Source organism: Microtus pennsylvanicus, chromosome 17 (assembly GCF_037038515.1).
Source record: "Microtus pennsylvanicus isolate mMicPen1 chromosome 17, mMicPen1.hap1, whole genome shotgun sequence".
NCBI classification, from domain to species: Eukaryota; Metazoa; Chordata; class Mammalia; order Rodentia; family Cricetidae; genus Microtus; species Microtus pennsylvanicus.
Window position 1 is genome coordinate 11,108,009 of NC_134595.1, and position 25,187 is coordinate 11,133,195.

General features: G+C 37.1%; 1 protein-coding gene across 1 annotated transcript in view; it reads left to right on the forward strand.

Moving 5' to 3' along the window:
- Spag16 (sperm associated antigen 16) overlaps positions 1-25,187 on the forward strand; it is an 864,135-nt gene that overhangs the window by 640,191 nt on the left and 198,757 nt on the right. The window contains exon 15 of the mRNA XM_075951817.1: positions 13,832-13,958. Coding sequence (XP_075807932.1) covers positions 13,832-13,958 — 127 coding nt within the window. The remainder of the gene's footprint in view (positions 1-13,831; positions 13,959-25,187) is intronic.

Genomic DNA, 25,187 nt, shown 5'->3' on the forward strand with positions numbered 1-25,187 from the left:
AATGAGGGATTCTATAGAGTGGAAACCGAACTAAAAATGTAGACTTAGGTGTATATGTTTTAACTGAAATTCTAAGAATACCTCTCTCTGACCCCAAAAACCTCAACTTAGTTAGTGAGGACTCCGGTAGTCTCCAGTTGATCTGCAAATATAAGCCTTTTTGAGTCCACTTAACACACATTGTCAGTTAAGCTTTGGTTGTTTGTTTTCCTCCCTGAGTTCCTGTGTATCAAGGACTTTGAAGAACAGGAGCTAAAAACAAAGGCCTGTTTCCTTTCTTTGCTCTCTTTTCCGAGGTGCCTTGATCTTCTTTTCCCCTCTGATTGGGTCACTGTCTGTGCACACATGTGCACACATCTTGAGCCCACAAACCGTCTGGCTCTTATCTCAAAGGCCACATTTTCACTCTTCAAGCAGATTATTCCTTGCCTACAATCTTCAAAATATTCTTTGTTGTTAATTATCATTAATCTATCTTAACATATGGTCATCACCATATGTTAAATGCCCTTGATGGAAATATTTGCCCTTTATGGAACAGGGACTTGTGGCTGCTATGTTCACTCCTGAATATCCACCACTTCAGCCCAACACTTAGGATGCTGTATATTTGTGTGAGGAATCATGAGTTTTCTATTGGTCCAGATACATTTCACACTGTTAAGTCTTCTTAAGACTTAAGACCAGGGGCTGGAGAGATGGCTCAGTGGTTAAGAGCATTGCCTGCTCTTTCAAAGATCCTGAGTTCAATTCCCAGCAACCACAAGGTGGCTCACAACCATCTGTAATGAGTTCTGTAGCCCTCTTCTGGCCTGCAGGCATACAGACAGAACATTGTATACATAATAAATAAATAAATATTAAAAAAAGACTTAAGACCAATAAATAAAACCACAGGAAGACAGTATTCATTTGTACAGGCATCACAGAGTTTGACATTTGACATAACCAACTTACCTCCATGAAGGATTTTGCCTTCAACGTTCTCATTCAGATACCCAGATTTATGTTTGAAATTCCTAACAACATTTTCTCATGCATATTAAATTATCATTGCTTCATGTATGCTCCAAAAACTCAAGATTTTTATACATTGTTAACCTCGTCATCAATTCACTACATTTTCTGTGGAATAATGTGTAATATCTGATTTGTGATCTGGCATTATACCATTTTCACAATAAATGATGTCATCCTCTCTCTTCTTTTCTCTGATATTTGTTCATGTTTTAAATTCATCCAAAATATTATCATTTACAGAAGGCTACACTTCTCTGATGAACCTAATGGTCGTACAACCCACTTAGAAGAGATTCTGCACGCTTGACTAGGTGGTCAGTTTGTGTTTGAACAGCTAGGAACTTATTCTGGCATTTAATTCCGCTATCGTCCTTGCCTGAATGTCTCTAGTCATCAGCTGTAAGGTGACTGAGGCCTCATAGCTATGTTGTCTCTTCCCCCTGATCCCGAGTGAGGGGAACAAAGCTGAGGACATACTTGTTGCCCTAAGTTCATTGTCTCCACAGATTTTAGTTTCTCTCTTACACCCTAGCTTGTGCAATTTGTTCTTTGCGAATACACCCTTGCTGATATTCTGTTAGCTTCATTATCTATTTCACCATATTCTACCTCAATGACAGAACATGCCCTTTAAGTGCTGAAATGGTTTTTCAGGAGTTTCACTCCCCTAACTATCTCAGTAAATGTAAAATGTTTGCCATATTAAGGGCTTCAGTTTGGCTACCCAGGTCAGATAACCATGAAGTGAGTTCATGGCCTCTGTTTTTACTAAAGATAGGGGATTAGGCAAGCTGTATGACACAATTTAAGCCTTGATTTTTTTCATGTAATCAAGAAGTATGAGTCTTAGTTGTATAGGTGAAAGACTGGATGAAATAAACTTCACTTTAAATTTATAGAAAATTATGCAATTTTGTACTTCTTTATTGTATAGTTACTAGATTTTTTTAGTTTTGCAGCCTCCACATGCACATGAATTACTATATATTCATTAATGTCTAATAATTGGCTAGGAAAGTATTTTTTTAAACAGCAGGTTTACCTACCCTTTACATTTCCTTCTTTAGTCTTGTGTTCCTTGAAGTTCCCAAATTTTACCTTCTCTCTCCATTTTAATTCTGTATTCAGTTGCTGTATCTGTACCATTGGGTACCAGTAGATTTGTATAATGAGCTATTGTTTAATGCTGCATAGGCTTGTCCTAAGACACATGCTAATGTATCAGTACTAAAAATGTTTGAAATACTAATTTTCCCCCTAATGATCCTAAGCATTTTCTTATGGTTATACCTTAATTCCAAGCCACAGGTCATTAAATCCTCCACACATTGAATGCAGCTGATGTTTCTGTGGTTTCTGTTTCTACCATTTGCTTGATGACCCTGTGTTCCTTTATGCTTAACAAGAAGAATCTTAGGGAAAGAAAATGAGGTCACCTGATGAGCTTCATATACAAAGTTTGATTTCAGTGTTTATTTGAAAATACTCATAATACTAAAACATAGTAACACAAAAATCTGCATTTCCAAAATGCAAAAGCACAAATAAAGTTGCAGTGAATCAGTCTAATGCTTAAAACAAGCATTTTAGTTTGAGTTCCTACCATATTCTTTTCAATGTCTGTTTTTTCTTGTGTATCATAAAATAAAATACAAACAACTTAGATTAATGTTTTTGTGATTGACTTCTCTACATTTTTCTCAAAATAATAATCTTTATAATGCTATTATCATAGTTAAAATATTTGACTATGTCAATATGAACATGTCTGTATTCACATATTTTCATATGTATATGTACATGCGTAAATTTTCTCTCAACAATTATTACCTTATATTTGAATACTATAAATAATAATGTGAAGAAAATATACATGATAATATTTCTTTGAGATATTGACTCTAATATACATATATTAGGGAATATTTTTAATGCTACTAAGCATTTATAACATGTTATTCCATAGTAGAATAACACAGAAATAAAATGAAACAATGTATATACGTTCTCAGTGTCTAACTGAATTGAAGTTCCAAATCATTTCAACTAAGTAATTTTAGGGAAGTGGTGCTATGCCACTTTTCATTTTCTTCGTCTGTCCAATGAGATTGTGCCTGATGGTATAATGCTACAAATAATACTTAGCAGATTTGATAGTAATAAGATCTCTTTATTTTACCTATTAATTAGTGACCCTACAGCAAATGCAATTCTTCCTGCATTTTTCAATATTAATAATACCACTGAAAATCAATGATACAAAACATATGGCATGTTTTAAATAAAAATTCCAAACTCCTATAAAGTTCAGTTAAAGTAGGATACTCATTGGCTCATAAAAATAGACTTCATATAGGATCAAAGTCAGATGACACTGGTATTATGCTAAAAGCAAAACACAAATTCCACCTTTGCCATAGAATACCTGAATATAGAAAAAGGGTTATTTGTGTACATGTTAATTATATGTGTCCTTGAAAACTTCTAATCAGAGAGAAAGGAGTTTATCTCAATGTGAGTTTGGAAACTACAAAAAGTATTGTTACTCATAATATTTGAGTCAGATTTACCCAGACATTATTTTATGTCCCAGGAAAGGAATGGATATTGGAGGGAATCCATCCCTAGTGTAGGAAATAAAAGAAAGTCCTTCTCAAGAAAAGAGATGGCAGCTTCATAACCACCAGAAAGAACATCATCTTAGAAGCCAAGCCACCTGGATCTCATCCATAAAAATCAGTAATATTTGAGCTAGCTTAATTAGATGGCATCTCTCATTCCTTACTTTCTAGTCACTTTTCATGACTTTACTTCCCTGTAGTGAACTTCAGTATAAAAATACTACTATAATGCAAGGAGGAATTGTGATCACTTGGGAGGGAGAAAGATGAAAGAGCATCCACTCTCACACAACTCTTATTAAAGTATGCTGTTCTAATTATTCTGTTTTATTGCTGGGTGTGCATTGTCAGGGTTCTCTAGAATAGGACTGATAGAGTGAATATATATTACAAATGAGGATTCATCAGGTTGACTTTTATGTTTTTTTTTTTTTTTTGGTTTTTCGAGACAGGGTTTCTCTGTAGCTTTGGAGCCTGTCCTGGAACTCGCTCTGTAGACCAGGCTGGTCTCGAACTCACAGAGATCCACCTGCCTCTGCCTCCCGAGTGCTGGGATTAAAGGCGTGTGCCACCATCGCCCGGCATGCTCTATGTGCAATGGCTATCTGTAGACTCAAAGGGTTAGAACCTAGTGGCTGCTCAGCTTACAAAGCTGAAGGAGATTCCAAGTGAATGCTGAAGGCTTGGGAGAGTCCTGTAGAGTCACAGGTCTTCAGTCTATGTTGGAAGGGCATGGGGTCTCAGTTCAGATGTCAGTGGAGAATGGCCGCAGCAGTAGTACAACAGGATGGAGCACTCATCAGCAAGAAGCAGAGGCAGATGCTGCATGCCATATGGGTGTTTCGTAGCCCTTTTTCTAAAGAGACAGCTCTGCTGGAAAGGCCCTGTGCTGGCTAATCGTATGTCAACTTGAGATACTCTGAGAGGTGGGAACCTCAATTAAGAAGATGCCTCCATAAGATCAAGGTGTACACAAGTCCATAGGACATTTCCTAAATTAGTGATTGATGGAGAAGGATCATCTGATCATGGGTGTTGGCATCCCTGGACTGGTGGTCCTGGGTTCTGTAAGAAAGCAGGCCGAGGAAGCCAGTAAGGAGCACCCTTCCACGGCCTCTGCATTGGCTCCTGCCTTCAGGTACCCCCCTTCACCGTTTTTGATGATGAAATGTTATATGGAACTGTGAGTGAAATAAACCCTTTCATCTCCAAGTTGATTTTCGTCATGGTGTTTCATCACAGCAATAGTGACCCTAACTAAGACAACCTTCCTACTCCACTGGCTTGGGATGGTACTCAGAATAATATCTAGTTGGCTCCATATCCAATAGAGTTGAAAATTAAGATTAACCACAGTAGTGATCATTGTTAATCTTTCAAAATTCCTAATTTATAAATGAGACTTTTTAAAACCCAGATATGGGTACATAGGAAATATTTATATAGTGAGTTCAATACTCCAAGGCTTAAAACATCCATCGACAGATCTTGAAAGATATTTCCTGTAGGTGGGAACACAACTGCTTATTGCTATGATCTATACCAAGAATTCCAGAGGCTGTTAAGAGTACTTATTGCCCTTTACTAGACTGGGTTCTGGTCCCAGCTCCCATATGACAGCTCACAACTGCCTGTAAGTCAATTTTGGTGATATGATACTCTCTTCTGGCCTTCCAGGACACTAGACACTCACATAGCTTACATATACACACATGCAGTTACATATACACAAAAGTAGCATTAATTAACGTTAAAAAGAGCTTCAGATGTCTGTTAGTCCTTTCTTTTGTCTACTTTTCATTTAAACAGCAGGTTTTTTGTTCCTTTGTTATTACTGGTTCAATATTTTTCTCTTGATGATTTTTGTATATGTATAATGACTTTGTTGTATTTATTACAGTTTTTGCCACATTGTTAGCTGATTTTAAATTTATTTTTGTTTAAAAACCCAGTTTTCCTGAAAAATTCACAATTAGCATTGCATACTTGTAGCATTTAGACTGTTTCTTTAGTGTCTGCCATGTTTTAATATGGTTCTGCTTAGCTGGAAGATGGATTAGTCAGTTCACACTTACTCTGCAAGGAAGAAGATCTGAGTTCTAGGACCATGGAAGCTGCAATCATGGCTGCATATGATTGTAATCTCAGACTGGGGAGGCAGATAGGCAGCTCTCTGTAGAGATTATAATGAGTATCCCAGAGGGTTCAGTTAGAAACACTGTTCCAAATCTCAAAGAGGTGGGCAATCGCTGAGGATACACCTAGCATTGACCTATGGCCTCTCCTCCCAACACTCCTGCACTGCCTCTATGATTCTTCTTTCATACCCCAATGTTGCTGACTATGACTTTTTCCCTTGTAGCTTTTTCTTTTTGTCCCCTTTTGACAAAGATTCCAAGTTACCTGTCTGTATCTCTTGTGAGAAGATCCGATTGTAATGTTTCTGGCCTGTTTTATATTTATTAACTGAGATTAATTTTAAGTGTTCATAAATTTCTGTTGTGATTGAATTGTTTCTTTCTAGAAAAGCATATATGCAATTGAATATCTCATTTTTTTAAATTTTAAGTCCTTTAAAATATCTACATGTATGGCCCAAGGGAAGAATGTTTTTTTTTTTCAGAAAGCCTTGTGCAGGTTGCAGCACCCACACTGGATGGCTGATGCCCACCTGTAATTCCAGCTCCAGACACTGTGACTCACACTTCCTCCTGGTGTCTGCAGGTGCTTACACACATATGCACATTCACAGATATAAATAAACAATATTTTCCCACAGAACATGAAATTTCAACTAATGGCTTCAACTGTATTCAATAATTCAGTACAAATCCCTCATTTTAGTTAATTCTAAACTTGTCATTATGTTGTTATTTTTTCTTTTACCGTCCAATTGTTTTGTTCTGCTAATGTAGTGTAATTTTTATGTAATTATATAAAAAATAAAAAATACAAAAGTCCTTATAAAAATAGGACTTTTCTGATTTTTTATTTCCTATAAAATTTTCTGATCTATATATTTCCACAAAATTACTGGCAGTATATATTTAATAAATACTAAGTTTGCTTTAGTTTAGCCTTTTTGTTGTTGAATTTTAAATATCCTTACTGTTTTCTTCCTTTGCTTGACATGTCATTTTGGCATATAAATCTGTAAATACTTGGGAAATATTAATTGTAAGACAGCTTTTGGTAGAATCTAGCATATATAAGGCCATATTAATTCACTGTAATACATGTGTATACAGAGAGAGAGACAGAGTGACAGAGAGAGACAGAGACAGAATGAGACAGAGACAGAGAGAGCTTTTTATAAAACAGAATTAATTCTATTTTCTAGTTTTCCCCTCTTCTGCTCTCCAATTTTATTTTAATAGCCTTTCTGTAGAGTTCGGTCCTGTAGTTACTTCCTTTGTCCCAGGTCACCAAAGCCAGCAATCTTGGTGGTCCCTCGGTATTATAGGTTTTTCATTAATGATATAATTTGGTGTTAAAACTACAGATTCAATCATTTGGGTTTTTGTGTACATTGTGAGATTCTTAGTTTAACACAGATTCTCTCAATTTATTGGGCCAGCAACTTTTGTCCAACTTTTGTCTCAAAACTCACACTTCAGCCTGTAATGCTCTTCTAGATTGTTGTCCCATTTTATGAAGGGAGTTTGTAACCAGAGACTGCTCATTCATTTCCAGACTTCCCAGAACCAAATAATCACACAAAAACTATATTAACATCTTGGCTGATGACTCCAGGGTATTTCTAGCTAGCTATTACATGTTAAATTAACCCATTTCTATTAATCTATGTATCACAAGGCTGTGGCTTACCATTAAGATTCTGGCATCTTTGTCCTTTAGCAGATACATGGAGTCTCCTTGACTCCACCTACTCTCTCTATATATATTTCTGTTCAGATTTATTGCCTGGCTTCTGCTTTGCCATAGATCAAAGCAGCTTCTTATTAATGAATGATAATAAAACATATTCACAATATACAGATGGCATCCCACATCATGTCCCCTTTTTTGTCTAAATAAAAATGAAGGCTTAACTTTAACATAGCAAAATTACATATATAAAACAGGTATTAAGCAAGAATTATAGTTACCATTTTTAATTCATTTACATTTGGCAAATTAAGGAAAATACTCTATCATCTGTCCTGTGTTTGTGAGTCTAAAGTTTTATATCTAGTTTAGCTTTTGTCATAACTAAGGAAAACTATATTTATAACTATACAGTCTTTAGCCCATCATAGACCACAGAAGTATATAATATTACCTAAGTAAATTAGAAGTACATCTTTTTTTTTTTTTTTTTTTTTTTTTTTTTTTTTTTTTTGGTTTTCGAGACAGGGTTTCTCTGTGGCTTTGGAGCCTGTCCTGGAACTAGCTCTGTAGACCAGGCTGGTCTCGAACTCACAGAGATCCGCCTGCCTCTGCCTCCCGAGTGCTGGGATTAAAGGCGTGCGCCACCACCGCCCGGCTAGAAGTACATCTTAAACAATGTCCAAAGTTCTAAAATTAACAGAGACATCTTGCTGGGTGAACAGTCATCCAAAGTTCTTCTGTAGCATTGGGGCATACATCTTCAGCCTACAGGACCACAGTATCCAGGAGACATTTTCAGGAAGCAGGAAATTTGAAGATCTATACTGCCTTGTAATAACAAAGGTCATCAATTGCTTTTTTCTGTGTCCTGCAGAATATCTGAAAGTTTCTTTGGTGAAGCAGGAACCCTGAGGAGCCATACTGTCTTTTGGAATGGTCAGGAGTCACTTTTTTTGAGGGTCCTGCATATCCAGGTTATACACATACCATCAAGAAGTCCAGGCAAGAGCAGTTTCTTGCCCAAATGACTAGCCTTCTCAATTGAAAGCAAATTCTGTAACAAGTTTCTTCGGTGACCATCAACCTCTCTGAAGTAATTGGTGCTGCCAGAAGCAGACATGTCTCACTGTTGTAAAGGTCTCAGTTCTTAAAACATTTTAAATGTCATATTCTGAAGTTCTTTGAAAGATTCGAAGAATATCTACCATCTCAAATATATCTCTGTATGTCTATAAAACATAGATAACATGTCTATAGCTTGACTATTATATATGACTATTGATTAATCTTTATCTATTAATTATGCATTACATTTTTAAATGAGCTGAACAAACACAATACTTTAAACAAGAACAGAGATAGATATATACAGTGTAACAAAATCGACTGTAAATTTGTATTGATAAACCAAAAATCCATACCAATGCCAAGTATTCATCTCTATATCATATCCTCCTTTTTAAATAGACATTAACTGTGACCACTAATAACTTACAATCAACAACTTTTCAAATGTAAACATTTATAAACAATCATTTGGGAATCTGGGTATAGTTTTTTTTTTTCCAAAAAACTGCTGTTTTGGGGGGAGAAATATATTTAGTGTTCATGGAGACATTTTTAGGGGGCCTTTTTTCATCAAACCACATAGCCTAGAAGGAATCCACAGGTTCTGTCAAAATAAAAGCAGAACTTCTTTTCCAAAGCAACATATATACTTAGACCCAAACTTTAAAGTCAAGATACTTTTGTGTCGGTTTAACCTAGCATTCCCCAGAGTTAATTGTCTCTCTGCAGTCAAAAAATTTAAAGAATATATAAGAATATATATAATCCAGACTTTTGTGTATATTTCACCTTTATGTGGCTTGTTTTTCTTTACTCCTTTAATCTATGACTGTCTGAACTCATTTATATTACTTTTACTGTCTCTTTAAAGACATTTTTGTTCTTTAAAACTATTTCTTTTATAACTGTCTATACTATTCTTTCTCTTTCTCTCTCTCTCTCTCTCTCTCTCTCTCTCTCTCTCTCTCTCTCTCTCGCCTATCTACAGTTTTTAAACACACGGTGTCTTGTTTAGAGGTTTTTTATTTTTTATGTCTGATTTTTTCCCATTGTGTATCTGAAATTCTTTTCTGACAAAAAGCATTTTAAAATGGTAAGCAGTGTAGTGGTGGCAGCCCTGGATACTGGCTCCACATCTCTGGGGCTTTTAACATGGTGGAGGTAGTCCCATCACCAGCTCTGGGAAAACGGTTGGTCCACGCTGTCTCCAAGTAACTTTAAGCATGCTCTGAAAGAGTCATAGCCATTTGTAATACCAGCATGAACCAGGAAGCTGTCTCTTTAATGGAGTCCCAGTTTTTGCTATTAATGCTGATTCAGGAAGCCTTCTCTTAAAGGAACCATGCCTCTGCTCGCCACCAGCAGAGATTACCTGAGAAAATGATGCTACCAAGAAGCCTGCTTAGCTCTCTTCTTTTGTATCTAGAATTCCTTCCCAAGCTCTCTTGGGTTTTATGTGGACTTGGTTGACCCATGTTGGTACAATTTTGTAAATAGAGACTGCATTTAGTTTTCCAACCACCCAGACCAAATAATCACACAGAAATTACATTAATGACAACACTTCTTTGCCAGTGACTCCTGCATATTTCTAGCCATCTCTTATATCTTAAATTAACACATTTCTTATTTATTAAGAATTTTTGTGCAATCTTTTCTCATTTTACATAGCTATCCCCATTCCCACTCCCTCCCCTCCTCCTATTTGCTTTGCCCTTTCCACACCCTGATGTGGAACCTACTTTTGCTCCTTCAGCCAATAGCTTTTGAGATACCAGCCCACTGGGATGTGGTATCTTTCACTTTAATAAAGCAGCAGCATCCCTTCACTGGCTCTCTTGCTTCTGATTCCCCTTTTGGCTATCAGACACTTTCCCTGGTCGTGCAGGAGGCTGTTGTCTAGGATGGTGTTCTGTAAGATTTTCCCTTTAAATAAATAACCCTTTTATTTGTCATAATTCCAAACTGGTGTGGGATTGTTTTGTGACTGACTTCATTAATACCCCACCTCTCCATCCACTCCTAGAAAGGGTAAGGTTTCTCAAGGGGAGTCAACAAAGTCTGGCACTTCACTTTGAGGGAAGACCAAGTATCTTTCCCCCTGTATCTAGGCTGAGCAAGATATTCCTCCAAAAAGAACATTCTCCTAGATGTCACTTCAAGTACTAGAGATCAATCCTGGTCCCTCTACCAGTTGCCCTACAGACTGCCCAAGCCCTCACAGCTGTCCTCCACATTCAGAGAGCCTAATTTGGCCCTATGAAGGTTTGCTCAATTAATTGCTATTAATCTATGTATTTCCATGAGACTGTGAACTACCAGTAAGTTTCTGTCAATTTTCTCCATTGGCAGCCCTACATGTCACCAACTTGACTCTGCCTACTCTCTCTATATCTCTATTCAGATAACTGCCTGGTTTTATTCTGCCCTGCCATAGGTCAAAGCAGCTTATTTATTAATGAATGGTAATAAAACATGTTCCCAGCATAAAAAAAGGCATTCCCCATTAGGTGGCATACTGATGCCCTTCTGATTTGATTGAGATGAAAAAAGGAGGTTTCTGGAGTCTTTCAGATAGTCTAAATTTTTAATAACCCTTTTATCTTCTACATTGTAGCTTCTGATTTAAAATCATGAAGGCTAAAATTAATATCAATTTTAAGACTGTTAAGGCTTATCTTAGAGTAAACTAAAATATTACAATCAACTTTATGATTGTATTATCCACCTTCTAATTTAATATATATTTTCTGGGCCTCTATTATTCCATAAACACTATGATAGGCTCTAAATGTGACCTACCTGTTTGGTATAACAAAGTAGCTATTAATTAGAATCATGCAGTTATCAAATTTAAGAATCAACTCTCTTTTAATAAGTTACTATGTTTAGTATAACATGCTACATCCTTCAGTATAACTTCTAAGTTCCCAAGACAATTAAAAACACTGATTGGCCAATAGCTAGATAGGAAGTATAGACAGGGTGACCAGACTAGGAGAATTCTGGGAAGAGGAAAGTCAAAAAGTCACCAGTTAGACAGAGGAAGCAAGATGAGAATGCTTTATTGAGAAAAGGTACTAAGTCACATGACTAAACATAGACAAGAATTATGGGTTAATTTAAATTGTAAGGGCTATTTTATAATAAGCCTGATGGAAAAGGCCAAACAGTTTATAATTAATATAAACCTCTGTGTGTTTCTTTGGGACTGAATAACTGAGGGACTGCGTGAAACAGAAACTTGTTTACAGAAAAACATGGTTAAATTATGGTCATTGCTTAAAAGTTTGTCACTATTACTATAAATTAATTTTATTATATTATGTAGCACTCACCTTGTTTATCAAAAGCATGTTACTTTGTTTCATGTTAATATTTTTAAACTACAAAACATTGATCATCTGACAACAACATCATTAGGTATTAAACATAAAAACATCTTAATATTTATTTTCACCCAATATTAATGAGGCTGTTTTTATTTTTAGTATATTTCCTCATGTTTTAATACTCATTGTAATAAGGTATGTTTTTAAATTCACTTTAATTTCAAGTCTCCAAAGTCCAAGTCAATAAACATGTCTGTTTTGAGAGGTAGTCCCAAATTAAATTCTAATTAAAACATATCTACTATGTTCTCTAAGTGGAACCAGGATTCCATTTGTGATATCTGAAGATGATTGAAGGTCTTTGTATTTGGAAAGAACTTTTTATAATTTGTAGCATTAATAATCCCTGCTAAGACCTGTGAGCTGATCTTTCATTTTTCTGGAATGGAACTTGCTGAATCCTCACAATTCTTGCAAAATGTGTTTATATTCTTGAGGACATTCCAAATTCTCTCTGCTCCTTTTAAGTCATGAAAGATTGAGCATCTCATTTCTTAGATTGGGGACACAGATTTCACATTGCTTTGCCAATGACAACAGTGACAGAATTTTAAAACAAATGGCATCTCCTGCATGGCTGGTGTGTTTAGAGAAAAAGAAAAGGTTTCTCTGAATTCCTAAACATTTTGTTCAGTTCTTAAAGAATGGATACATTCCTGGCATTCAATAAGAAAAGGGAAAATATGACCTTGACTAAAATAACAGAGAAAATTGTCCAGTAAGAAAGCTAATGCCTTTAACATTTCTAAAAATTAAAAAAGGAAAAGAAAGGTTTTGTAATTGAAAGTTCTGCCAAATGTGAGCAGTGGTGTGGTCTGATGTGGTCAGGTCATCGCATTTATGAGTGAGCACAGACTCTGAGCAGAAACAGGGGAGAGAAAAGCAGATAGAGAGCAAGAGCCCCCCTTGCCCATCAGCTCACCCTCAGTTACTGATATGGAGTGGTCCTCAAAAATTGATATTTTTTTTTGAGAGCCCAAGATCTACAGAGAAAGTGTAGACTGCCAAAGGGTAAGGTCAGGCTTATTACTATTTGGGAAAAAACCCTTAAATTTCTTCATTACACTTGATTTATCTACTTTTCTGTTTTCCCTCTGCTTCACCCAAACACATTCTTCCTTGTTCTAACACAACAGCTATTAATTGTAATTAAGTGGTTTATGCTCTATGAAATTGTTTGGTTTTATTATTTTTTCCTGCAATAACATAAGCATTAGCAAACAAATGCACTGTTAACAAAGCAGCCCAAATACCTCTGCTATGAATTTTGTCTAACCCTGACCACTGCATCCATTATCTTCCTGACTCTTGTTTATGTTTATTGTTTGTTTATTTTGTTTGGGAGGGTGCGAGACAGTGTTTATCTTTGAGTTTTGAAACCTGTCCTGAAACTCACTCTATAGACCAGACTGGCCTTAAACTCACAGAGATCCACCTGTTTCTGCCTTCCAAGTGCTGGGATTAAAGGCATGCACCCCCAGCGCCTGGACTTATCTTCTTAACTCTTATTCTCACTTCATTTGTGGTATCAATAACAATACTAATTAGTTAGAAACCTATTACATTAAATGCAATCTACAAAGTAATTTTTTCTATTTATTTATTTAGTAATTATTTCTAGTTCATTGTCACAAAACTTATACACATATAATTGCAATAATAAAACAAAGTATGTGTTTATATTTTTACAATTTTTACAGAACTAAAATTTAAATACTTCCTTAAAAATTTATCTTCATAATTTTCATGTAAGATTTTATGACTAAGATGAAGTCATAATGAATTCTTTTTAAGTTAAAGAACTATGTTTTCTGTGGAATTGGTAAAACTATAGCAAAAAACCTCATATTCATGTTTTATTGTAGTTTACTCTATATATTTCTTTTATATGTTTTAAAGGGTCACATAATAGCATCCTGTGATGCCCGTGGAGTTACGAAGCTGTGGGACTTCCGGAAGCTCATTCCAATTGTGTCCATTGATGTGGGTCCAAGTCCTGGCAATGAGGTGAACTTTGACTCAACAGGTAGGATTCCTTTTGTTTCAATTTTGTCACCAAGCTAACATATTTCTTTTTCCTGAAATCCTTTTTTCTCTTCAAAGTCTTGGTAATACCTTATTTGTAACTTTTTGTTTTGAATATAACAACTATGGTATTTGTAGTTAATCAGTATTATGAGTCTTATTACAAAAGAATTATATCAACTACAAAAGGAAATAAATCACAAAGAAGAGAGATGATACTAATGTAGACACACTATAAGCTTGCTGACAGCTTCATGTGTACCCTTATACTAGGCCTCCTGAAACACAGGCAAATGAATGGAGAAGAACCAACATTGCATCAAGATGAACTTGAAACATTTTAATAAGATACTTTAATTACAAAACATTAACAAATTGCTTAGAAATATTTTAAAATGTATATGCATATTCATCTATTATTGAGTCTAAGTGTTTTATGCTCTACAAAACTGTTCGCAGCATTTTTCCTGAAATAGTATACGAATTGTCAAGCAGATAAAACGTTTTAGCCCTGCTGATGATGAATAGGTGGAATCTGCTGCTAAACAAAGTGATTCCAATCATCCACTTAGAAGATTAAAGTGCTGCCTCTTCTCCATATTTAATGTTGGTCTCTGTTGAGTGAGGAATTGACAGTAAATCTTTGCTTTAATAGTGTGATGCATGCTTAAGATGTTTTAATTTTTGAGAATTCCTCAAAATCTTTGAGTTATTTGTGATAGGTTAAAATTTTGATATGACAAAATTTCCATTGTTAAGGAAAAAATAAATATCTAAGAAGAAAAGGTAATTTTTTATTAAAACCATAGTCCTTATTAATTCTCGGGTCTAGAAACATAACTATACAAAGAGTAATTCTGAAACTATAGGATAATTGCTGTACATGTTTTGGAACTGATTTTGTGCTATTACAATTAAACATCTGAAAATGCAAGTTGTGAGTTATTTCTTTAAACTGTTACTTGTATTTTCCTTGCTTATTAATATATAAACGATATTGTCAGCATTCTTAGTTACTGTATATGGTGGCAAACAGAGGTAATGCTTAGGAGGTAGAAGAACGAGGGCCCTGAATATAAGTAAAAGTTTCAAAAAGAAAAGAAAGATTTTTAGCAATTTTCTTGACATTAAGGCACTATGGTCTGCCATAATTCAAAGAGAAGGCACTGTGAAGAATAAAGCATTTCAAAAGAATAAATAAAATATTTCAAGTATCAGTATTTCATTTCATACTTTTCTATGTAAGAAATTAATATTTCAATGCAATGTTCTGACATGTAAATTTGCATTGGCATCAAATCTCCGTGGGAGTTTCTCCCGAGGAGTCAAACAAGTCCCATTCCTAAACCCATTTTGATTATCTTGAGCACGCGTTCCACTATTCATGTCTTCGAATTTTGAACTTTGAATGGTAAAATCTAAGGGTGTATATTCTATTAAAAGGAATTAAGGTCTTTATAAGAATATCGATTGCACAAATAATAGTAGCTCTATATTTTCTTGTCATTATTAGATGTGTTGCTACTGACTTTTTATTGACCTTTGCTATCCAGTTGGAAAGGTCTTTGTACAGTCAGGCAAATATGATTTTAAATAAATATTAGCACCTATCTTCTTGCTGCACAAGTCAATATATTAGAGTCTAGGTATGCCAAATCTCTTTTTTCTCCATGACTGCCAAGTTCCTCAGCATACACCAATGCTAGGAAAAGTACACAGAATCCATGGTAAAATAATGAGACACATAAAAACAGAGACTGCAAACCCTGTCATCAGGTTGAGGAAACGTAATTTCAGTTTGACTTTTCCATCCCTTTTTCTAGGAACATATGTTAATTAATTTTAATTCAATGTGCTTGAGAAATACTGTCATAAGGCTTTTCTCAGAGAATTATGAAAACCTGTGCTTCTCTACAGGCATCCTAACTGATCCTGTTTAAAAAGGTTAAAATAAACCAAATGTTGGATGAGCTGAGGGGAGCCCAAGATCAAGTCAGAACATGAGTAGAAAGACAGAAAATCAGAAAGTATAGTACTTAGGATTTTGTTGTTGTCAAAAGAGTAAAGAGTGCAGATCTGGAGCTGGCCAAAATTGCAATAAGGATAAGTGACTCCTAATCTTTGCTACTTGCTATTTATTTGGGATAGAATATTCAGTAAAGAAATGTTGCCTTTGAAAATATATTAAATAGAATGATAAAATGAAGTCTGACTAAATAAAGTCAAAATATGTATTCTTCTAAGCCTGACAAATTTCTATTTATTCATAAGACAAGCTAATGCGAGCTTATATGGTATAATGACTCCAAAAGAGCAAGATAATATTGACCTTACTAGAAATAAAATATATTTATTGCGAGCGCATGTTGAGTTGTGCCAAATCATGTTTCCTGGTCAAAATTTGTGCCACTATTAAAATGCATGGTTATATACAACCAAGAGGCAGGCATTACAACTTCACTAATGAATCACTGTTAAAGGCATACTGATTTCTGTCCACTGACGTGGCTGTGCTCTGGATGTAAGGCATGTCATTGTCAATAAACACACACTGCCATCTTGATATTAAGCCATGCACGTGAATGTTTGGGAACATCTGGCTAAGTTGGTTAAAACAAGAAATGTGTTGATTTTTCATATTCTAAGCGATCCTGATGTATCTGTATCAGTTTCACTGAAGGACATCTGGAGAAATGTTCTGTGCTGCTGTCTCTATAAATTATGAGTTATTTTTTGAAATACTAGATTCCTATTGTCCGCGATAGCACAGTGTAAAAAATAGATTAAAGATCATAACAAAACTGAAAGCATTGTTTGTACTGTTCATTTCAAATTTCATGAATATATGTTTTAGGCAAATATTTTCATTTTAGATCCACAAAAGTATGTTCTAAGAGTTCTTTGTTTTGAGATTGATCCCTTTACTACTAACGTGGAGCTTTAATATAGAAGTGTAGGAGCAGAATACATACCACAATTCAGACTCTTAGATTTACTGATGTATTAAGCATCACTTAGACCTTGGACAAATTATTTAATCTTCCTGGACTAACTTTTCTCATGGGAATAATAGAGTAGATAATTGTCTGAGGGTTTAATGGAGAATCAAAGGATAAGGGTGTCCTGCAATAAGGAACTTTGAGTTCAATCTTCCATTGTACTTCTTGAAACTGGAGAGGATTTCAGAGACCATTCTATTCACTTTAGAAATAAGAAAAGTAATTGTGTCTGTCTCTGGGTGGATAAGATGTCCAAGAATGTGTGCGTGTCAGTCAAGGGATAAAAGATGCATGGCTAAACCCTCATTCTCATATGATATTGAGAGTACGTTGAAATGGTTAACTAAGAATGTTTTTATGTTTTGTGAAATGTACATATATTTAAACATTTGAGCATGTGTAAATCATTGCATGTGACTTAGTTTTGCCACTGCTGAATCAGCCGCTCGCGCACATTTGAAAGAAATGTGGGTGGCATAGAATTATTTACATAATGTTTTATTTACAAGTATATTGCCTGTGACAAAAACAGATTATCTGTGTTTATGGATGTATCCATATATTAGTATAAACTTATAGCATTGTATTTGTGAGAGGATAAATGTTCATTTCTCATTAAGCAAAGAGCCTCCTGGGGGTGTAAAACAGCAAGGTTTTGTGAATATTCACTATCTAAATAATACCTCTCTCGGCATATTTAAAATGTCATGTGTTTTTCTGCTCAAAACTTTACCACTGTTTTAGAAAATGTTAAAGGCAACTGTCGTGGTGAAGGTAACAAAAGTGAGCTGCAATTATTTACACATACCCTTTGCACGTTTCTTATTTCATCTCATTGTGCCGAGATACCTCAGCAATGGCTTTTACTCCTTTGGAAATGGTAATTCCAACATGTTTGTAAAGAAGCCCCATCTCTAGGAAACGCAGAAGCAGAAACTTGAGCCAGATGGAGAGTCTCCCATGGAAAGCCTGGCAGTATTTGATCACTCAAATGGGCAAAGCTTCCCCGCCTTTGGAGATAACAGCAAATGTTCCCCATGAGCAAATGCATGCCAAAAGCACTGAAGTGAAAGCCCCGCCCCGGATAAATATTGAACTAGGTGAAAGATAACAGATTTGCTTCACCCTGATTTTTCAAAACAAAATATCCCCAAAATCTTTGGCTCAAATTTGTCAGAGTTGGTTAATAAGGTTACAGTGCATTGTTGAGTATTTTAAAGTCAGTTTTTGGTTGGGCAATAATCCTAGCACCTGGAAGGCAGAGGAGTTGGACAGCCAGTGCTAAACAGAAAAACAAAAACAAAAATAAAAAAAGTAAATAAACAAACAAAAGAACCAAACCTTTTTAGAAAGAAAGAGTAGGAGGGAAGAAAGGAAAAAGGGAAGGAGGGAGGAAGAGAGAGAGAGAGAGAGAGAGAGAGAGAGAGAGAGAGAGAGAGAGAGAGAGAGAGAGAGAACAAGTTAGTATCTGTTTAACCCTCTGATGGAAGCAACGAAGGGCATTAGAGAGAGCACACATGAAGAAAATCCTGGTTTGGAGGTTTGTTTTTACTTGTTTGTTTGTTTTCTTTTAATATTTAATGGCTGGAATTTTGGGTAGAATTTCTAAATATTTCTAAACCTCAGTTCCCTTATACATGCAATGTCAGAAACCTGTAGGATCTTCCATTCCAGCCATGAGTGGGTACCATGTTCCAAACAGTGGAGGGCTGGAAGAGGCTGGAGAGGAGGAGACTGTAGTCAAAAATTCTTGAAACAATAGAAGTTTCAAACACTATATGTGAGCAATTATAAATAAACAAATAAACAAGTTTTCCTGAGACCAAGTGATTCACGCAAGTCTGACTGATTTTGGAGTGCTGCCCAGATTCAACTTAGCAGCTTCTGGAGGACTGAGGGAGGGAAGCCAAGGAGTAAAGGCCTTGGGAGTCAGAGCAGCTCCAGTTTGCAGGACAGAATACCAGAGTGAGAACAGCACAGGGAGACCCTGGAGTCCTGCAGAGGCTCCTCCACCCCCTCCACTTACCAGCTGAATAACTATTTGTGCATGAGATCTTAAAGCCAAGAGTTAGTTGTCTAAAGGCATGGAGGAGAAAATCCCAAGAGCTCACACAGGCTCACACAGGAATAGTTTGTGTTTCCTTCAGCCAGAGTGGGAAATCCTTCAACGCCAAGGCCAAATTGGAAAGCAGTAATTGAAGAACCACAGCATCATTTGAAAAGCAGAGAACTTGGAATTTCTGAAATCCTCAGTGTCATGTTCCTAACAGAAATGCACTGAAGAAAGCATTGTTTCCCTAGTGAGCAAGCCCAAACTTCTGGAGTAAGTCTCCACTACTGTCATTACAGTTTTAGAAGGGAGCTAGTGTCTTATTTAATCGTCGCTACTCTACATTAATAGAGTAGTCTTGTCCCCTTTTAACAGATGAAGAAACCTAGACACGGAAACTTTATCCATCTTGTTAGTATTACTGTTCAAATGTAGCATTAGCGTTCAAAATAAGGCCATCCTGAAGGATAAGTTATACTTTTGATGATTCTTTTCTTAACGTATGATTCTATATTGATAGGTGATACAAGTCTGGAAACATTGACTCATTTGCTCTAAATACTGAGGCCTCCCCTACTATTGATCACATGACAATGTTTTACACAAAGCTGACTGAGATACAACATCCTGCTACTAGGAATAATTTCCAAATTCTCTGGAATTTTTTTTAAAAAAAAACTATAGAAAGACATCCTCAGCTATCTTCTGCCAAATTTCTTACATGTCTTCTGAGCAACCGGAGCACCTGCTCGTTGGTAAAGGTCCTGGGCATCTAACCCCACACCATGTATCACTTCTTATCAATACAATTAACTCTGAATCACTGCTACATCTCAGCAAATGTCGATGCAGTTCCCATGGCCAATCTGAAGTTCTGAGGTTTTACTTAGGGTTTTATATTTTCACCATCAATTACATTTCTATTCACTTAACTGTCAAAGGCCACATGAGCCATGAGAAAAAAAATGTAAAGTTATATTTGTGTCCTAGTTTCAGATCCATGACCCTTATTTCAGCCTTTTCTGATCAAGTGCTGGCTAATTTTCATATGCCTCCCACATGTGGCATACAATAGTCACTTAGTAAATGTTATAAGTAGGAAGGCTACGTAGAGATATCTGGAGAGATGGCAATGGTCATGCTTAGAACCAAGCCTAGAGCCTTGTACCTGCTTGGCAGGCACTCTGCCATCGAACTACTCTTGTAGGAGAGTCTCACTCCTCTTGTATTTAAGTCCTGACTTAATTAGAAATAAATATTAAAAACTTTAAAAAGGAAGGAAGGAAGAAAACCAACTCCCTTTTGTATCTCAAGCCTAGGGGGATAGAACTAATTTTGTGGCCTGGATTTCTTGGGACACAGAGCCATCAGAATAGAAGATAAAATATCAGGAGCAGATGACCACAGGGACCTCCTCAATTATTTCATGGCACTATTATTTAATTTTTGGTCCATTGGTCCTGTTGAATATAAAAATCCACTTTGTTCTTAAGTGAATGCAGATCTCTCTGCTACTGGACCAAAGAGTGAGGAGAACATAAGGGAATCATTTTGTAGCCCTTTGCGCATACAGGCTGGAACTGATTCCCGCAGTGACGTGATGTGTGCACTTCTTTGAGTAGAAGGCCTGGAGTGGATACCTGCATGGGCATGTGCAGCCCTTCAGGTATACTGTCTGCAGCAAACACCTGCAGGAGCATCTGCAGCTGTTGGGATATGGGGTAGAGCTGTGGGGAGATGTGTGGAACGCAAAGACCAGCGCTTTCTATTTCAATCATCACAGACCTATCGGCTGGGTTTTATTTCTTCCAATTGGAAGAGTTTTTAGAGCTTTAATTACTTATTTGTATCAATAAATTAACATGCTTTTACAGTTCTATAAAAACTGTTTCATTTAATTACTATGAATTGGGAATTCTGTGAAGAAGAATTGGAGAGTCCTAGGGACAGGCTTCATGCTTTCTCTGTAATAAATAGTCATTTTTTCCCTTTGATTTTTATCTTATTTTGTTTCATGATAAAAGCAACTTAATTTCCTAACAGTAAATACAAGAAGTAACATGCCAGTACAAGTGTGAATTTCTTAAGAATATCAGTTAAAGACATACATATTAATCAGAGATCCATTAATTCAAGGACAACAGTAGTCATCATAGAGAGGATTATGGCCACAAACCTGGATTGACAGGACTGCCATCTCTTCTGATTGGTTGGTGACTATATTATTCATTTATTAACTAGGTACAGACTGTGGTTCCAATGATAGGTTATCCATACTGACAACCAAGGCTCATTTGAAATTCACAACTTATGATGACTTTTATACATGGAAATTGCCTTAGTCTTGTCTACTTAGGCTATGGTTGATGTGACGTGTACTTCATCTGATGATGACAACACTGCACAAGCTTGTGAAGGCTCCTTCTGGGACTATCTGCAAAGCTTTAGGAATCATGAATTAAAAACCTGGAAATGCATATATCTTTTCTTTTCTGAGGCTTGATTTAATTTGAAAGAACAGAAACAAAACAACAATAAAAATTTCTGGAAGTCACTCACATCTCATGAACTAGAAAAAGATAAGTGAGTCAAACACAAAGTTAAAATTGAAGAGTAAAAGTCACCTGTTCTGAGATGCAATACTATGCAGGACAACTAAACCTTTCTGATTTCCTTTGAGTATCTACAAAACCCAAATCTTTTAATTTTGTGATTTCATCTATTTGATTTGTTGTCTAAATTTTAGGTGATTTATACTGTTGTAGGAGCTTCAGGCCTCTTCTCACAGCCTGACTCCTGGCTGCTTGGCTAGCTTATGCCCCAAAATAACAACACGCAAACTGAATTCTTTTAAACACTGCTTGGTCCATTATATCTAGTCTCTTCTTGACTAACTCTTGCACCTGGACTAGCCCATTTCCAATAATGTGTGTAGCACCCCAAGGTGCGCTTACCGGGAAGATTCTAGCCTAAGTCCATCCGGGTCGGAGCGTCATTGCATATACCTGGGAGAGGGGAGCATGGCCTCTGAGCTCACTTCCTCTTCCTCCCAGCATTCTGTTCTGTTTACTCCTCCCACCTATGTTTTAACATATGAGGGCCAAGCAGTTTCTTTATTTTTTAACCAATGACCTTCCTCCATCATTATACTACATTTTCCTTGTGTCTAGTATAATTAAAACATGGTATCCTAATTATACTAAACACTTAAATGACCCTATGTGTTGTTTATGACATGAAAATTAACCACCCAGATATAAGTAAAATTCTATTCTTGGTTTAGAAGAGAAGTACTGTTTGATACAAAATGTCAAGATTGTTTAGGGGAAAAATTGAGCCTTTCCCACCCTGACAATGATGTGAGGTCAGGTGCCATACTCAGACTTTAGAGCCCACCAAGATTTGCTGTGCAGGGTTAACCCCACCCCCAGTCTTGGTCAGAGACTCTTCTAGTAGTCAATTGTCATGACTGTCAAAGAGTTGGGAAGAAGTGAATATTGCATGCTGAGAGATGTCTACACTACCCCCATGAAAGGCCAGCGAACATCTTGGAGGAAGAGAAGGCAGAAAAATGTGGAGGCAGATGATGGAGAACTGAAGATGATGGAGATGCTCTGAAACAGTCTTCAGGAGGTAACAAGGCATTGCGCTCACTAACTCATTGCCACTGTGGTACCCTGCGTGAGATAAAAGCTGCGACCATGTCATCATGTGTAGGGAGGGGCTTATGAGGCCCCACCCTCTAAAGGAGACTACAGGCAGTTACTGGTTGCTGGGGAAGAGAATATCATTTCTTTCAGTGATGTAGCCACTGGTAAGTTGCCTAAAATCCATCAAATAAGTTCATAAAACAACCATTTTTAAACCCAATGGGTCACATACACAAACAAAATGAGGAAGGCTTACTGGCAAAGAAAGGAGTTTCAACAAAAGACCAGACAGAATAGAGATGACAATGGGGACTAAAAATGACCCAAATTTGTGCTCCAAATTTACTTATTTTTTAACCTTCTTTTTATTTATGCTTTGTATCTTTAACATCATGCATCTTTATCCCACTCATTTCTGTGTCCCTTCATATCCACCCTTTGCCCTTGCAACCTCCCCGCAAAAATATAAATTTAAGAGAAAAAAGGAAGCATCAATCTTGTCATGGAAGCTGCAGTGTGACAGAGTACGTCACACAGTAAACATTTTTATCCATATATCTTTCCTTGTAAGTGTTCATGGCACAGAATCTTTTCTCTTGTTCAAAGCCACTATGTGTGCTGCACTATCCACACTGGGCACTCTCTGGGACTCCTCTTGGATATCCTGTTTTTGCCCTGTACTATGGAGACCTTGCAGCTTTGGGTCTGTAGAACCAGTTCCTTCATGTGCTCCAGCAGATCATAGGTGAGGTGGATGTTGGTGTAGTCCAAATCATAACCCTTGTTCTGGGCCTGGGTAGTTACAAGGTTAGTCAATAGGCCAGCTCTCCCCTGTCTCCATCAACAGAATATGCTCTGCACTTCCCAGTCTAGTTCACCCATTGCAGCAATGAACAAAAGGTGGAGCCAGTTCTCCTGCTTTCGTGCCCTCAGGTTCTCGATCCCACACCTACACCAGCAGGCCAGCTCCATTGTGTTGTCCAGACGAGGTCCAGGGCCCACTTTCCTTACTGTTGCAGCTGATAAAAGGTAGGGTCAGCTCCCTCACCAGCTAGAGGTAGTAGGGGGAACTGTATAGGGCATCTTCCTCTTGGCCTTACCACTACTCTAAAGAGGAGGGAGGTGGTACCAGCTAAGCCACTCCATGCCCTCAGGGCTGGCCACACTTGCACCCATGTTTATAGCGTCAGCTCTACTATGGTGCCAAGGTCAGGCACAAGGCTCATTCTCCCTAGTGCTGCAGTTGGTGAGAAGTGGGGTCAGGTCCCCTACCTGCTTCAGGTAACAAGGGGCAAAGGAATGCATCTTTCCTTCACTACATGGCAGGTGTGACCTGTTCTCCCATTACCAAGCCCTCGGGACCTGCTCGACATGCCCTGTGAGCAGGGTCAGCTCTTGTGCTGCTCAGGTGACAAGTAGGACCCTCTCCTGAGTGCTTCAGTTGATGAGGGGCAGGACCAGTTCTCCCTATTGTTGCAGCCAGTGAGGGAAGAGGGCCAGCGCTGTACACTTCTGACCTCTTGGCCTTTGGTGTCATCAGGAGCCACAGACATCAACACGAACAGCAGCTGCTTCAGGGCCATGAACCCAGACATGGGCCCAGGTAGCAGTTCAGATCTAGACATCACATCATGATAGTCCTGGCTGGCAATCAAACTCCCCACTTCAGGTCACTCCTTACTGCTTTCACCTCTTCAAATATGCCTTTGTCCATAGGACATCAACCATTCTCTCTCTCTTTCCTTCTCTCTCTCTCTCTTTCTCTCTCTCTCTCTCTCTCTCTCTCCTTCTTCCATACCACACCAAAAATTTTCTCATCATCATAGTGCCCATCTACCCAGCGCAAGACAGGGCCTGTGCGTGTGTCTTTGTACGTGAGTCTTGCTAAGTATTGTATGTGAGTCTTGCTCAGCCAGTCATGTTGCTGGGCAGGACCATGATTCCTCCTCAGAGTCCAGAGAGGTCCCTGAGCTCTGAATTTAAATGGCACCCATATTCCTCAGAAAACTGATTATTAATCTCACATATCTAGTCGTAGGAATTTTGAAAAAAAGATTCATACTTTCAAAAATGTTAGTAATTTAAAGAATTTGACTCATTCTTTTTAATTCAGAGCAGAAATAACTAGTTACTATTGCTAATTGCAGTGCTGTGCAATTGCAGTCAGCTATTGCAGTTTCCCTTGCATGGATCATACAAATTCACACCTGGGTTAATAAGTAAAGTTGCAGTTATAGCTAAGTTCTCTCAAAAAGAATTACAGTGAAATATATTTGTAACGGGATATACAAAGACAATCAAAAGGCACTTGAATTGCTCTGTGAATAAATAAAATATCTGTCCAGCAGTTTCTTATAAGGCTTGTGTATATAATTACATATAGACAGTTGCAATGGAGCATGTGTCCCAAACCTGATGGATCCTACATTAACTGCCGAATTAGATCCTGTGTTGGATTTAATGAAGCTTTTCTGTGGTGTTTTATTAGAACTTCTTTCTAAGGCACACTTGTAAACAGATGAATAATGTGC